Source organism: Neoarius graeffei, chromosome 7 (genome assembly GCF_027579695.1).
Source record: "Neoarius graeffei isolate fNeoGra1 chromosome 7, fNeoGra1.pri, whole genome shotgun sequence".
Classification (NCBI taxonomy): Eukaryota; Metazoa; Chordata; class Actinopteri; order Siluriformes; family Ariidae; genus Neoarius; species Neoarius graeffei.
The window spans coordinates 21,815,952-21,831,241 of record NC_083575.1 but is presented as its reverse complement, the minus strand read 5'-3'; the positions used below and the strand labels follow the sequence as shown (position 1 = coordinate 21,831,241).

At 41.6% G+C, this 15,290-nt stretch overlaps 1 protein-coding gene across 1 annotated transcript in view; it reads left to right on the top strand.

Annotated features, from left to right (window-relative positions):
• arfgef3 (ARFGEF family member 3) overlaps positions 1-7,201 on the top strand; it is a 93,100-nt gene extending 85,899 nt beyond the window's left edge. The window contains exons 33-35 of the mRNA XM_060924602.1: positions 291-630; positions 5,945-6,760; positions 6,939-7,201. Coding sequence (XP_060780585.1) covers positions 291-630; positions 5,945-6,760; positions 6,939-7,130 — 1,348 coding nt within the window. The 3' untranslated portion in view covers positions 7,131-7,201. The remainder of the gene's footprint in view (positions 1-290; positions 631-5,944; positions 6,761-6,938) is intronic.
• The last annotated feature ends 8,089 nt before the right edge of the window (positions 7,202-15,290 follow it).

Below are 15,290 nucleotides of genomic sequence, written 5' to 3'. Positions count from 1 at the left end.
TAATACAAAATTACATTTTACATAAATATAATCCATCAAGGACACTCATGAACCTTGTAATTGGCTTTCAGTCTGGGGTAGCTGTTGGCCAGAATCTGTACAAATCTGTTCTTTTATTTAGAAATGACATGAGAACATAACCTAGCCTGGTGTCCCTGGTCTGGTCCATAGTCTAGCATAATTGTGCATTTGTAGGGTTTTTAAACTCTTCTTCATATAGGAATGAAGGCAAGTAGTAATTTAATTTTGACTGCCTTTTTGAAACTGGTCTTTCTTGCTGTTCTTTAAAGGATTCCATTCAGGACCATAGTGGTGAGCTTGCTGTCTCACCAGGTGCTGCTGCAGAACCTCTATGACATCCTGCTGGAGGATTTCGTGAAAGGCTCCAGCAGCTCGGAGAGCCAGGATCGTTTAACCCCCGTCTCGGAGCCCAAAGCCTCTGGATTTCTACGCTACATCTCCATGCAAAATCTGGCCATCATCTTGGACCTCCTGCTCGACTCATACCGCACGGCGCGGGACTTTGACACACGTCCTGGCCTGAAATATCTACTTATGAAGGTGTCGGGGGTTTGCGGAGCCGCTAACCTGTACCGCCAATCCGCAATGAGCTTCAATATCTACTTCCAGGTGCTTTGTGCTTGTATTAAATTTCATCGCATTTATTTTCATGTCTCATTTCTGATTTCGGGAATGCGCAGTGGAATACAATTAATGTTCAGGCGAAAGGAATCAATCGTGAACAGGCAGGGGTCAAGTCAGAGGCAATGTAAATTCATAATGCAGTGTTTGTGTAAGGTGAGAAACTACACTTGGGGACTGGATACAAAGAACAAGATGAGATGTAGCTGCATGCAACAGCAGCAAAGGCTTCACAAAGAAAGCAAACAAACGTAGACATTAACTGGGGATGTTAAAACAGGTGATCAAACTGGACACTGGTGGAAACCATGATTAGGGGCATCGCCAAGGCAGGAAGAGCGAGAGTAAACACGAGCTGAAGAAGATTGCAAAATGGTGCCAATGAGAAATGAAAAATATGAATGGCTAGTTAGTCCATCCATCCATTATCCATAACCACTTATCCTGGGCAGGGTCGTGGACCAGCTGGAGCCTATCCTAGCTGACTATGGGTGAGAGGCGGGGTACACCCTGGACAAGTTGCCAGATCATCGCAGGGCTGACATATAGAGACAAGCAACCATTCACATTCACACCTACGGTCAATTTAGAGCCACCAATTAGCCTAACCTGCATGTCTTTGGACTGTGGAGGAAACTGGAGCACCTGGAGGAAACCCATGCAGACATGGGGAGAACATGCAAACTCCACACAGAAAGGCCCCCGTCAGTGACTGGGCTCAAACCCAGAACCTTCTTGCTGTGAGGCAACAGTGCTAACCACTACACCACCGTGCCACCTGGCTAGTTAGTATGGATAGTAAAATCCATAGGAGGAAAGTGTCGGGAGTGATTTGGTGACAAAGTTGCCAGGGAGAGTGTACAAGACAGTAGTAAGAGCGATGTTGTATGGTTTGGAGACAGTGGCACTGACAAAGACAGGAGGCTGAACTGGAGGTAGCAGAGCTGAAGATGCTGAGATTTTCATTGGGAGTGACAAAGCTGGACAAGATTAGAAACAAGAATATTAGAGGGCCAGGATATGTAGGATGGCTTCGAGACAAAATGAGAGGCAAGATTGAGATGGTTTGGACATGTCCAGAGGAGAAATCCAGGGTATGTTGGGAAAACATGGAGTTGGCAGGTAGAAGGAAAAGAGGAAGACCAAAGGTCAGTTTTATGGATGTGGTGAAGGAGGACATGAGGAAATGGAAGGACATTATCCGCTGTGGCAACCCCTAACGGGAACAGCCAGAAGTAGTAGTAGTACGGATAGTAAAACGTCAATTCAAATGTCCTTCATTACACTGTCTTCAGTGTGAGACAAGCCCTATATAAATTAAATGTATTATTATTATTATTATTATTATTATTATTTATCCAAGAATGTATTACTAGGCTGCCACTTTTGGGTCATTGAGAGAGGCCCTAATCAGCTGCTCCACTTGGGTTTGACAATGACCTGTCTTGCATTTTGCACTAAAATTCAAGCCAAGTCAGAGATACTGACGTACATCATTTTAAATCTATTTGCTGCAGGACTTTACATTAGCACCCGCCAAATGCGGGTAAAATTCAGCTTTGGCAGGTAATAACTTTTGTCCCACTAGCCACTTTAGCAGGTGGTTTATTCTGTGGTATGACAATATATTTTAATTGTAGTTTTCTCTGAAGGCATACTATGATATAATAACGCATTGCAATGTAATATTACGTGCCTACAACTCCCATGAGCACCTGCATAAACATTCTGACAACATGTTAGAATTGTTTAGGACGTTCGTTAACGTCTCAGATAAAATCAATGATACGGTAACCTGCGGTTAATGAATGAAGCAACAAAGTTGCTGACGACTGACAAGCGCACTATGTGGCGGCATATAGCTGGAGTTTCAAACCCTGCTGCTCAGGAAAAAAGGTGCAGAGATGAGCAGGGCCGGAGCAGCATTTTAAAATCACCGAGGTCCGTGATGCGCAAAACGCGTGCTGAAAAATTTGACACATTTAAATGAGGGGTGAATTACATGCCACACAAGAGATCTATAACTGAAATTACTTTTGATGGTGTTTGAACTGAATATCATCAGTTTTGAAAAAAAAAAATCATGTACAGTGCCTTGCAAAAGTATTCATACCCCTTGAACTTTTTCACATTTTTCCACCTTACAACCACGAACTTTTTTTTTTAATTGAGATTTTATGTGATAGACCAACACAGAGTAGCACATAATTGTGAAGTGAAACGAAAATGATAAATGGTCTTCAAAATTTTAAACAAATAAAAATCTGAAAAATGTGATGTGCTTTAGTATTCAGCCCCCCTGCGTCAATACTTTGTAGAGCCACCTTTTGCTGCAATTACAGCTGCAAGTCTTTTGTGGTATGTCTCTACCAGCTTTGCACATCTAGACACTGAAATTTTTGCCCATTCTTCTTTGCAAAATAGCTCAAGCTCAGCCACATTGGATGGAGAGTGTCTGTGAACAGCAGTTTTCAAGTCTTGCCACAGATGCTCAATGGGATTTAGGTCTGGACTTTGACTGGGCCATTCTAACACATGAATATTCTTTGATCTAAACCATTCCATTTTAGCTCTGGCTGTATGTTTAGGGTCATTGTCTTGCTGGAAGGTGAATCTCCTTCCCAGTCTCAAGTCTTTTGCAGCCTCCAACAGGTTTTCTTCCAGGATTGCCCTGTATTTAGCTCCATCCATCTTCCCATCAACTCTGACCAGTTTCCCTGCTGAAGAAAAGCATCCCCATAGCATGATGCTGCCACCACCATGTTTCACAGTGGGGATGGTGTGTGCAGGGTGATGAGCAGTGTTAGTTTTTTGCCACACATAGCGCTTTGCATTTAGGCCAAAAAGTTCAACTTTGGTCTCATCTGACCAAAGCACCTTCTTCCACATGTTTGCTGTGTCTCCTACATGGCTTCTGGCAAACTGCAAACGGGACTTCTTATGCCTGTCTTTCAACAATGGCTTTCTTCTTGCCACTCTTCCAAAAAGGCCAGATTTGTGGAGTGTACGACTTATAGTTGTCCTGTGCACAGATTCTCCCACCTGAGCTGTGGATTTCTGCAGCTCCTCCAGAGTGATCATGGGCCTCTTGGCTGCTTCTCTGACCAGTGCTCTCCTTGCTCGCTCTGTCAGTTTAGGTGGACGGCCATGTCTTGGTAGGTTTGCAGTTGTGCCATACTTTTTCCATTTTTGAATGATGGATTGAACAGTGCTTCTTGAGATGTTCAGAGCTTGGGATTTTTTTTTTTTTTATAACCTAACCCTGCTTTAAACTTCTCCAGAACTTTATCCCTGACCTGTCTGGTGAGTTCTTTGGTCTTCATGATGCTGTTTGTTCTTCAGTGTTCTCTAACAAACCACTGAGGCCTTCACAGAACAAGTGTATTTATGCTGAGAGTAAATTACACACAGTAGGACTCTATTAACTAAGATGACTTCTGAAGGCAATTGATTGCACTGGATTGTATTTAGAGGTATCGGAGTACAGGGGGCTGAATACTAATGCACACCACATTTTTCAGATTTTTATTTGTTTAAAATTTTGAAGACCATTTATCATTTTCATTTCACAATTATGTGCTACTCTGTGTTGGTCTATCACATAAAATCTCAATAAAAAAAATTTAAGTTCGTGGTTGTAAGGTGGAAAAATGTGAAAAAGTTCAAGGGGTATGAATACTTTTGCAAGGCACTGTATGTGGCAAGAGTAAGAATAATTTAAGCTTGTTTAATGGTTTGATCTGGCCCAAGCAATGAGGACAAAAGATACCCTAACCATGTAGCCTATGTAAGTAAGATACATTAACAATCTGGCATCCGTTACACCTACACAAAAAAAAAAAAATTCTGGGAAAAAAATCAGTATACACCACCATGTTTTAGGCAAAGTTATCCAAGGCAAAAATAAGTTGAAACTTTCCACTCTATTGCTTTGGCTTATTGAATTATTTATTTTTAAAATAACAAACAAGGTAGGCTACAACTGCGCTGCTTCAAAAATGTACATTTAACAGCTTCATGAAAGTGCGCTGATGGTTACCATGAAAAAAACGTGTCTGCTGCACTGCGTTCCTCCCCCGACTCGCGCGCTCATTTGCATTTGTGTTCTTGGTCTCAGAGCCGCACGAAACAGACACAGAAGACAGAATCAACGTTTAACATCATTAACAATGCACTTTTTACAGAGATGTTTTCATGTTCGTTTTTTTTTTTTTTTAAATCCAGTTGAATATTTAGCATACAAATGTATTTTCAGCTCTTAAAAATGACCGAGGTCCGGACCGCGGGGGCCTCAGAGCTGGCTATGGCCATGGAGATGAACAAGACGCTAATAGGAAGATAAGACAATTCAATGACAAATGGAAGTTAGGGCGAGATTGGCTCGTTCATAGCAAAACCGAAAATACCATGTACTGCGAAGACTGTAGAAAGTCTGGCAAAGGCGGGCACCAGTAATTTTAAACTTGAAACTATAAAGGACCACGAAAAGTCAAATGCACACATCAGTACTATAACATAAAAACAGGCGAAGACGGCTGGTTCACTACAGGACAGCATAGCTTTCAGTCCCTGGCTGTCATGAAGTCGGCTGAGCTGGAGAGGATGGAGCTGCTGTTTAGAAACGTTCACGCGATTGGAAAGAAGTTGATCCCGTTCCCAACTTATGGCCTGCTGGAAGCCTCAGGTCACGAAGACCATTTTTCATGGACCATTCAGACTCCTCTGATGATGAATGTAATGAGGACATTTAATGTCTCTCTCTACACATGTTTTCTCTCTCTCTCTCTCTCTCTCACTCTCTCTCACACACACACACACACACACTATTAATAGATAATACATAATACTTGATGATGCACATATCAAAACATCAAATGTTTTTCAGTGATAAATGTTTTGAATTGGACTTTTAATATTAGAATCAGTTCAGTTGTACTGAATGTTATTTTTCATATTATACGATATTTCATATTGTAAGGGGCTTGAATTTGAGTTTAATAAACAGAATACTCTGTTTATATTTTTGTCTGAATTAGTTGCATGTTTTCATATAGGGAACTACCTTAACAGCACTGAATACTTGAGTGCTACTGTAGAGATGCATTATACGCTGCCATTCATAATTAAATCTAGATCTTCTGAACTTTAACGTATCATGGTGAAGAAAAAACTGCGATTTCCTGGCAACAAAATTTGTGGTTAGTGAAAAGGCTGAATGGCTAGTGACTCGGAAAAACCACTAGCCACAGTGGCCGGTGAGCAAAAAAGTTTATGTAAAGCCCTGATGTGCTGGTGTTTCCAGGCTCTGCTGTGTGCCATGCTGACCAATCAGGAGCAGATCACTGTCGAGCAGGTGAAGAAGATCCTCAGTGAGGAGGAGGAAGAAGAGGAGGGCAGCTCAGATTCGTCTCAAGCCTGCTCCTCTGAGGATGAGGACATGTTTGAGGAGACGGCCCGTGTGAGCCCACCACGTCGGTGGCGTACTCGCCTGCCTGCTCTGAGTACCCAGCCCGCCAGTGGTGCAGACTGGGCATGGCTTCTCAAACGCATGCACAAGCTCTGCATGGATCTCTGCACAAACTACATTCAGATGCACCTAGATCTGGAAAGCAGCACCGAGGAGCCACCTCCCACCACACGTCCTGACAGCATGTTATTTCTGCCTCTGTTCCCCTCTGAGAGCTCCACCCCTTCGACAGGTGGCCATTCAGGACGTGGGACACCCTTGGAAGACAACCCTCGCCTTCATTTGCCCAACATGCCCTCCTCAGAGGAGGAGGAAAGGAGGAGGAAGAAGGAGTGGTGGGAAAGCGCCAGCAACAAGCTCTATACCATCGCCACTGACAAGACCATCGCCAAGCTGATGATGGAGTACAAGAAGCGCAAGCAGCAGCAGCAGCAGCAACAGAACCACGGCTCATTGACGAAGAAGGCAGGAGAGAGGATGACGCCAGAATCGCCCGGGCCACAGAGACCTCAGCAACTCCTCGATCAGAGGACCATGAGGCACTCTTTTAGTGCTGGACCAGAACTACTGCGGCAGGACAAGAGGCCACGCTCGGGTTCTACCGCCAGCTCGCATAACATCTCCCTCAGAGACTCCGAGGCACAGATACAAGTAAGGGGGATGCTTTTGTTGTTCATAATCTTTTCTGAAATGTGTCACAGAACCAACATTTAATTTTATTAGTAGTAGTACTATTGTTTATTTACTTCATGTACTCTAGGTTAATGGATTATATGTAATACTAATTATTATTATTATTATTTATTTATCCCCCCCCCCAAATACTCAGGCATGGACCAACATGGTCCTCACCATCCTGAACCAAATCCAGCTGTTGCCAGATGCTACCTTCGTGGCCCTGCAGCCAGCCATGTTCCCCTGCATTAGTCAGCTGACGTGTCACGTGACTGACCTCCGTGTACGGCAAGCGGTACGAGAGTGGCTGGGACGCGTAGGACGTGTTTATGACATTATCCTGTGAGGAGCTCGCTGCTTTGTCGTCATTGTGAGCTGACTAATTTATTTTTGTTCTTGGGATTTGCTGACTGGGATACAAAGGGTTTCTTTTTGTATGCAAATCTGTTTATTGTTGTATTCTGTGAACGTACGTACGTACATACATACATGCACATCTAAAATGCTTTGCAGAACAATTTGATTCAGAATGTTTACTTTGTTTAATTATCGCATAGTATTGACTACTCCGATTTTGTATTCCTTTCAATTCTTATCAAATAATTTATTGCCAATCAGCTTTAATATTTATTTCTAGCGAATAGGAAACCGTGTTTAGTTTACTTTATGCACTTTTGTACACTCATTATCAATGGGAGTTTAGTGCCATTGAACTTTGGCTTTTTTGCCACAAAAAGTCACGTGGCGTGGGCATGGCGTTAAAATTCAGTCATGTACCTTTTCATGTTCCTGCTGTCACCTTTGGTCGAATGTTCATTTAATCTCAGTGTTAACTAGCAATTCCTTTTCAGCTGTTGACAACATTTCTCGTGACAGCATTGCATTGTTAGGTCAATATACAAATTCAAGAAGAATGCAAGTTCCTTCAGTGCTGCAATTCAACATTGTGGACTCCTGTACGAAGTATTTACAGCTTTACAGAGCACCAAGATGAGCTCGAATACATCTTCACTCGAATTAGAAGATGGTGTGTTGAGTAGAATCTTACTAACCAGCTGTCTAATGCACACTTGCGCTCTCTCTCTCAGTGCTTACAGGACACAAAGTTAAATGTATGATTTACCCTGTTTTCCAGAGAAGTCAGATTTGCCACACTGATCAACCTGATTTTTGCAATCATGCCTCAAAGCACCTTCACTGGCTGTTGAGGTTTTTGCTTGAGCATTATCATCTACAACACTTCGTATAACACGTTGTATTGAAACTGTTCAGTGAAGCATATTTAATCCTTCAAATATGCTCTGCGATTTTTTTTTTTTTTAAATGTAATTTAATGTAAGGTCAGTAGTCAGTAACCATGAAGCTTTAACTTTAAAAATGCTGGTTCATATTATTATGCATTCCCCAACCCTGCTTATGTATTAGTCTTGTAATTTGTGTATAACAAGTTTTCATGTTACATGAACGCATCAAGTGAATTTGTTGTGCTCCTCTGCAGTGCTTAAATGCTGCTTTCAAGAAACTAAGACTGTAATCTGGGAAAACCACATTCAAGCCTTTTATTTTTATTTATGTAGGGGTTTTTTTTAACCTTGTTTTTCAATTTAAAGGTAAAATACACTATATGAACAAAAGTTTGTGGACATCTGACAATCACACCCATACGTGAGTCTTCCCCAAACTGTTGACTCCACCTTAGAAGCACGCAGTTTATCAGAGGACTTTTTATATCGTGTAGCATTACAATTTCCCTTCACTGGACGAAGGGGCCCAAACATATTCCAGCAGGACCATTAATGCGATATCCATAAAGACCAAGGTTGGAGTGGAAGAACTTGAGCGTCCTGCACAGAGCCCTGAACTCAACCCCACTGAACACCTTCAGGATGAATTTGAACGGTGGTTATGTGCCTCCTCACCCAACATCAGTGCCTGACTTCACTAATGCTCTTGTGGCTGAACGGACAAATCCCTACATCGAGTGTGAAGCCGCCTTAGAAGAGTGGAGGTTATAATAACAGCAAAGTAGGGAATAAATCTGGACTAGGATGTTCAACAACAAGCACATGGGGGCATGGTGGTCGGATGTCTGCATACTTTTGGCTAATAGTGTATAGAATGACCAGCTTCAAGAAGCAATCATCAATAATCGGTTCACTTTACAACAAACACCCACATACAGTACTTCAGTAAAATGCTTTAACAAGAAAGTAAAACTATGCTGAATTTGAATGTAAAGACCTCTAAATCACATTTCTCTGTATTTTTTGAGGTGGTAAAAATGACCAAAGACCTGCACTGATGTCACTTGATTAGAAGTTTTGAAAGGTTGTTGTTTGTAGTAGGAGCTTGTAATGTTTCAACTGTTTGAACAGTTGTTTGCCAAAGGCAAGGTGAACGATAGCCGAGACAAAGTTGAGATTATTCACTGATGTTCACTGAGCCTGAGGTGGAGAATTGTTTTAGTATAAATACACAGGTGATTTTATTTAAAAAAAAAAAAAGAAAAATCATATTAATTTTTTTTTTTCAAAAGTGAACAAAAGCAGCATGCAAATGTAATAAAGGTGCGCGCAGGCTTGTCACATCTATGCGAGTCACATAAAATACTTTTTTTGAAATAGATAAAATAAATCACCATCCCAACTTACCTTTGAATAGTTTTAGACCAAACGTCGTAGCATCTTTTTAGTGCTTTTAGGAACAGCATTTTCTTTCATAATTTTGTCTTTTTTTTCTCACTTACGGTGACGAAGCGATTGGCCACCATTTTGCCAAGTCACGAAATTCAGACTATTTCTTGATAATCTGCGCACGATTTTCTATAATCACCTGTGTATTTATAATAAAGGTAGATATTGCCTTGAGAGGTGGGATATATCTGCTGTGGAATGATGGCTGTATTCTTGAAGGACCTGCATTTACCCTTTTCTTTATAACAAAAATCAAATTTTTTTCAACATCACCATTCAAATGCTATTTGATCAACACTATCTGATGTGTTTTTTTCAATTTAGCAGAAACTAGAACGGCTCAAGGATGTGTATATTTTTGAATGTTTGCACAGATGTAATTATGCCAAGAGCGCACAACTGTTTGTTGGTATATTTCGTTTATTTGAAATATAAAATTGGACTAAAAATGTAATTGCTCCATTTTCCTCTTTACAGCTTTGCTGTAATGTTTCTTTAAACATTTTGCCCAAAACGTAATATGGTTACACCTTTTAACGTCTCATTGGAATTGACATTGTGATTTTACTGCAATCGACATTAAAAAAAAAAAATGAACAGTATCGGTTCTAAAATCTGATGAGTTGCGCTGCATTCAAAGTCAAAATATTTGAATTCTGCATCAATGCACCAGGCGTTAAAGGAACAGTCCACCGTATTTCCATAATGAAATATGCTCTTATCTGAATTGAGACGAGCTGCTCTGTACCTCTCCGAGCTTTGCGCGACCTCCCAGTCAGTCGCGCTGTCACTCCGGTTAGCAATGTAGCTAGGCTCAGTATGGCCAACGGTATTTTTTGGGGCTGTAGTTAGATGTGACCAAACTCTTCCATGTTTTTCCTCTTTACATAGGTTTATATGACCAGTGATATGAAACAAGTTCAGTTACACAAATTGAAACGTAGCGATTTTCTATGCTATGGAAAGTCCGCACTATAATGACAGGCGTACTAACACCTTCTGCACGCTTCGGCAGCGCATTGATATCTGAGCTCCGTATCAATGCGCTGCCGAAGCGTGCAGAAGGTGTTAGTACGCCTGTCATTATAGTGCGCACTTTCCATAGCATAGAAAATCGCTACGTTTCAATTTGTGTAACTGAACTTGTTTCATATCACTGGTCATATAAACCTATGTAAACAGGAAAAACGCGGAAGAGTTTGGTCACATCTAACTACAGCCCCAAAAAATACTGTTGGCCATACTGAGCTTAGCTACATTGCTAACAGGAGTGACAGCGCGTCTGACTGACTGGGAGGTCGCGCAAAGCTCGGATAGGTACGGAGCAGCTCGTCTCAATTCAGATAAGAGCATATTTCATTATGGAAATACGGTGGACTGTTCCTTTAAAACCGTAAGCATTAACATTACAGCCATTGTTCTGTGGTTAGAATACCCAAGTCTTTGTTACATTGTTTAGCAACCAAAGCTTACTGTTAAGATGACACTGCATTGTTTATTGCAAATTCATTAATAATCAGTTCAGTAACTTACTGCCCTTTTATATTTTATATTTTTTCAATTTCATAAATTAAGTGGCACTAAACCTTTAAAATAGAGCAATAAGTGATGAGAGGGCAAGTTAGTGATTTTACCACCCCACTTTGTGTCATACCTAAGAACACACCTTCTCATGATTTAATGCTTTATTTATAATATTATTTGACTAATAAACTGTAATAAACCATGGCTCAGTGGCACTCCAGTGCTTGTGTAACTAATGCTGCGCTACATATTCTCCTGATTGAGGGCTTTCGATGGCACCTGCTCTGTTTCCTTTCTTTTTTTAAATGGTTATAAATCATAAAAAGGAGCTTTACTTTTGATTACTCATTTTCTGTGATGTAACAAACTACTGTAGTATACTGTATGTGCACATGCTAAATATACATTTGCCAGATGATTTATGTTGTATGTGTTGTGGAATAAAAAAGTAATATGTAGTGAATGTGGGTTTTTATTTAAACTGACCTGAATCCGTGTGTACAGCTCTGGAAAAAATTAAGAGACCACTTCAATTTTTTTCTTAAATCAGCATCTCTATGTATGGCAGCCATTTCATTCCATTGTTTGTGCTGGAATTCCAGCAAAAGCACACCTCATTTTACTTAATGAAGTACTGATTAGGTGATCACCTCAACCAAATCTTCTTGAAAAAGTATAACAAGAGTGCTCCGAGAGCACAATATCCCCCGCTGGCAACTATGCCATAACTCTGGTAAAATGCAACTGACTTGAACAAAATTGCAATATGTATATTACCAACATTTAACAAAGAATCATGTCAAGTTTCGTGAAATTCTTCCAAAAATTGTGAGAGGAGTTGATTTCAGAAGGTGAGTACCCTTCCTGGGACGGACAGACATTGCCACGACATAATCCCCCTTCGGGCCTTTCATCCAGTGGCGGGGGGATAAAAATTGTGAGGGAAGTTGATTTCAGAAAGCAAGGATACCTTGATGAAATTGCCGAAGTACAAGTTGATTATTAACAAAAGGGCAGAACTCTGGTAAAATTTGCCCAAATTAAACAAAATTTCAACTTGTTTATAATGGCCATATAACAAAGCCTTTTGCCAAGTTTGGTGAAATTCCTCCACAAATTGTGAGAGGAGTTGATTTCAGAAGAACGTACACCCTCATGAAATTGTCAAAGTACAAGTTATTTAATCAAGGGTCAAAACTGGTAAAATTTTCACAAACGAAATTAAATCACAATATATGCATTACCGTCATATAACAAGGCCTTTTGCCAAGCTTTGAGAAATTTGTCCAGAAATTGAGAGGAGCTGATGTCCGAAGGCAAGCACACCTTCATGAAATTGTGAAAGTTACAAGGTTGTTAATCAAGGGCCACAAACTGGTAAAATGTGACCGAATTGAACAAAACAATATGCATACTATCGACATGCCTTTTGCCAAGTTTCATGAAATTCCTCCAAAAATTGTGAGAGGAGTTGATTTCAGAAGGTGAGTACCCTTTGACCGACGGACAGATGGACGTCACCACGACATAATTCCCCTTCGGGCCTTTTGGCCAGCGGGGGATAAAAACCACTGCTGTGGTCATCACTATCTTCTTGCAATAGGGCCAGTCTGGATGGCAAAAACAGTGCTAGTATTAAGGTAATACTGTGAGATTAATTTGTATTCCAGTTCATTGGAATACAAAAAATTTTTATTCATCTTGTCAAAGGGTTAAAAAAGAAAAGTGTTGAGTGAGACTGGCAGAGGGATGCAGTGAGGATGAAAGCAACCTGACACTCAAAATATCAAAGACAGCAGTTCATAAGAACAAGGTCAAGCAGTAGACATTGGGGACAACAAAGTTACAGACTGGCAGAGGGTGAAAACAATTCTCCATTGACCGGGATGATCGTCAACTCCTTCAAATGTCACTCAACAACTGTAGGATGACTTGACGTGACCTACAAAAAGAATGGCAACTGGGGTTAAGTGCATGGTAAGGACAGTTCAAAACGGGTTCCTCTGGGTGGGATTGAAGTCATGCAAAGCTAGAAAAAAAAGCCCTTCATCAATGAGAAGCAAAAATGAGCCAGGCTGAGGTTTTGCTAAAGACCATAAGGATTGGACCTTAGAGGACTGGAGTAAGATCATCATCTCTGATGAGTCCACTGTTCAGCTTTTCCCATCACCTGGTCGTTTAAGGTTAGACGGAGACCACTTTAAGCCATACATTCCACAGAGTGGGGCTTTTTGGAACAGTGGCCAGAAAAAAAGCCATTGCTTAAAGAAAAAAATAAGAAAACGTGTTTGGAGTTTTCCCAACAGCATGTGGCAGACTTCCCAAACACAAAGATTGTTTGGGAATGGTCAGATGAGACTAAAATTTAAATTTTTAGCCATCATGGGAAATGCCATGTGTGGCACAAACCCAACACTTCCCATCACCCTGAGAATACCATTCCTACAGTGAAGCATGGTGATGGCAACATCATGCTGTGGGGCTGTTTTTCATCTGCAAGGACAGGAAAGTTGCTCAGGATTGAAGGAAAGACAGATGGCACTAAATACAAGGCAATTCTGGAAGAAAACCTGTTTGAGTTGGTCAGAGGTATGAGACTGGGACGAGGATTCACATTCTAGCAGGACAATGACCCTAAACGTGCTGATAAAGCTACACTGGAGTGGTTTAAAAGGAAACATTTAAATGTCTTGGAATGGCCTAGTCAAACCCAGACCTCAATCCAATTGAAAATCTGTGGCATAATTTGAATATTGCTGGACACCAACGCAACCCATCTAAATTGAATACGTTGGAGCAGTTTTGTCTTGAGGAATGGGCAAAAATCATAGTGGCTAGATGTGCTGAGCTAATAGAGACATAACCCAAGAGACTTGAAGCTGTAATTGCAGAAAAAGGTGGCTCTACAAAGTATTGACTTTGGGAGGTGAATGCCTATGCACACTCCAGATTTGTTTTTTTCATCTTAATTATTGTTTGGGTCACAATAAAAAAAAATAAAATAAAATTTGCACCTTTAAAGTGCATGTTGTGGAAATCAAAGGGAGCTAAGAGAGGGCAGAGGAGACCTGGCTATACTGTGGCTGGACCTTACCAGTGTCTATGGGTCATTGCCCCACAAGCTGGTCGAGGTCGTATTGGAAAAATATCACATACCCCAGAAGGTGAAAGAACTCATCCTGGATTATTACAGCAGATTCAGCTCGAGAGTCTCCTCTGACCAGGTAACATCAGACTGGCACCAGCTGGAAGTTGGGATAATCACTGGGTGTACCATCTCCGTGACCCTGTTAGCACAGACAATGAATATGCTGGTCAAAGCAGCAGAAAGGGAATGCCAGGGCCCTCTCAGCAAGTCAGGAGTAAGGCAGCTTCCCGTAAGAGCCTTCATGGACAATCTCACAGTGACAACAACTGTATGAGGTGGATCCTCCAGGGGTTAGAGAACTCATGTCATGGGCACTCATGAGTTTCAAACCTGCAAAGTCCAGGTCCTTGGTTCTGAAGAGAGGGAAGATCACAGACAAGTTCTGCTTCAGGCTGGAAGAAGTGCAGATTCACAGGAAAATCCAGTGAAGAGCCTTGGGAAGGTCTTCAACTGCAGCCTGAAGGACACAGACTCCATCAAAGCAACCAGTGCTGACCTGGAGGGCTGGTTAAGAGCAGTGAACAAGTCTGGACTTCCTGGAAGGTTCAAGACTTGGGTCTACCAAAATGGAATCCTTCCAAGGATCTTCTGGCCTCTGTTTATCTATGAAGTCCCCATGACCATTGTAGAATGCTTGGAGCACAAGGTAAGCAGTCATCCACGCATCTATGCAAGTTCTTGATTCAGGGTGTCCACGACATCCTTCCAAGTCTATCCAACCTGTTGACATGGGGCAAAGTAGAAACAACTGCATGCCCCCTGTGTTCTAAGACAGGAACCCTTGAGCACATCCTAAGCAGTTGCTCCAAGGCACTGAGTGATGGCCAGTATCGCTGGAGACATGACCAGGTCCTCAAATCCATCGCTGAGGTAATCAGCAAGGGGATCAAGGATAGCAGATACACCTGTGCTGCAGCCAAGGGCATCCACTTTGTTAAGGAGGGACTGGTGCTGAAGAGAACACAAAAAGACTGCTCTGTAGGTTTGCTCTCCACAGCCCCAGACTGGAGGATGACGGTTGACCTGGCGAGGCAGCTGAAAATTCCACCACACATCACCCAGTCCACATTGAGACCTGACATCATCTTGGTTTCAGAGGCCACAAAGCAGCTGATACTTCTGGAGCTGACAGTACTCTGGG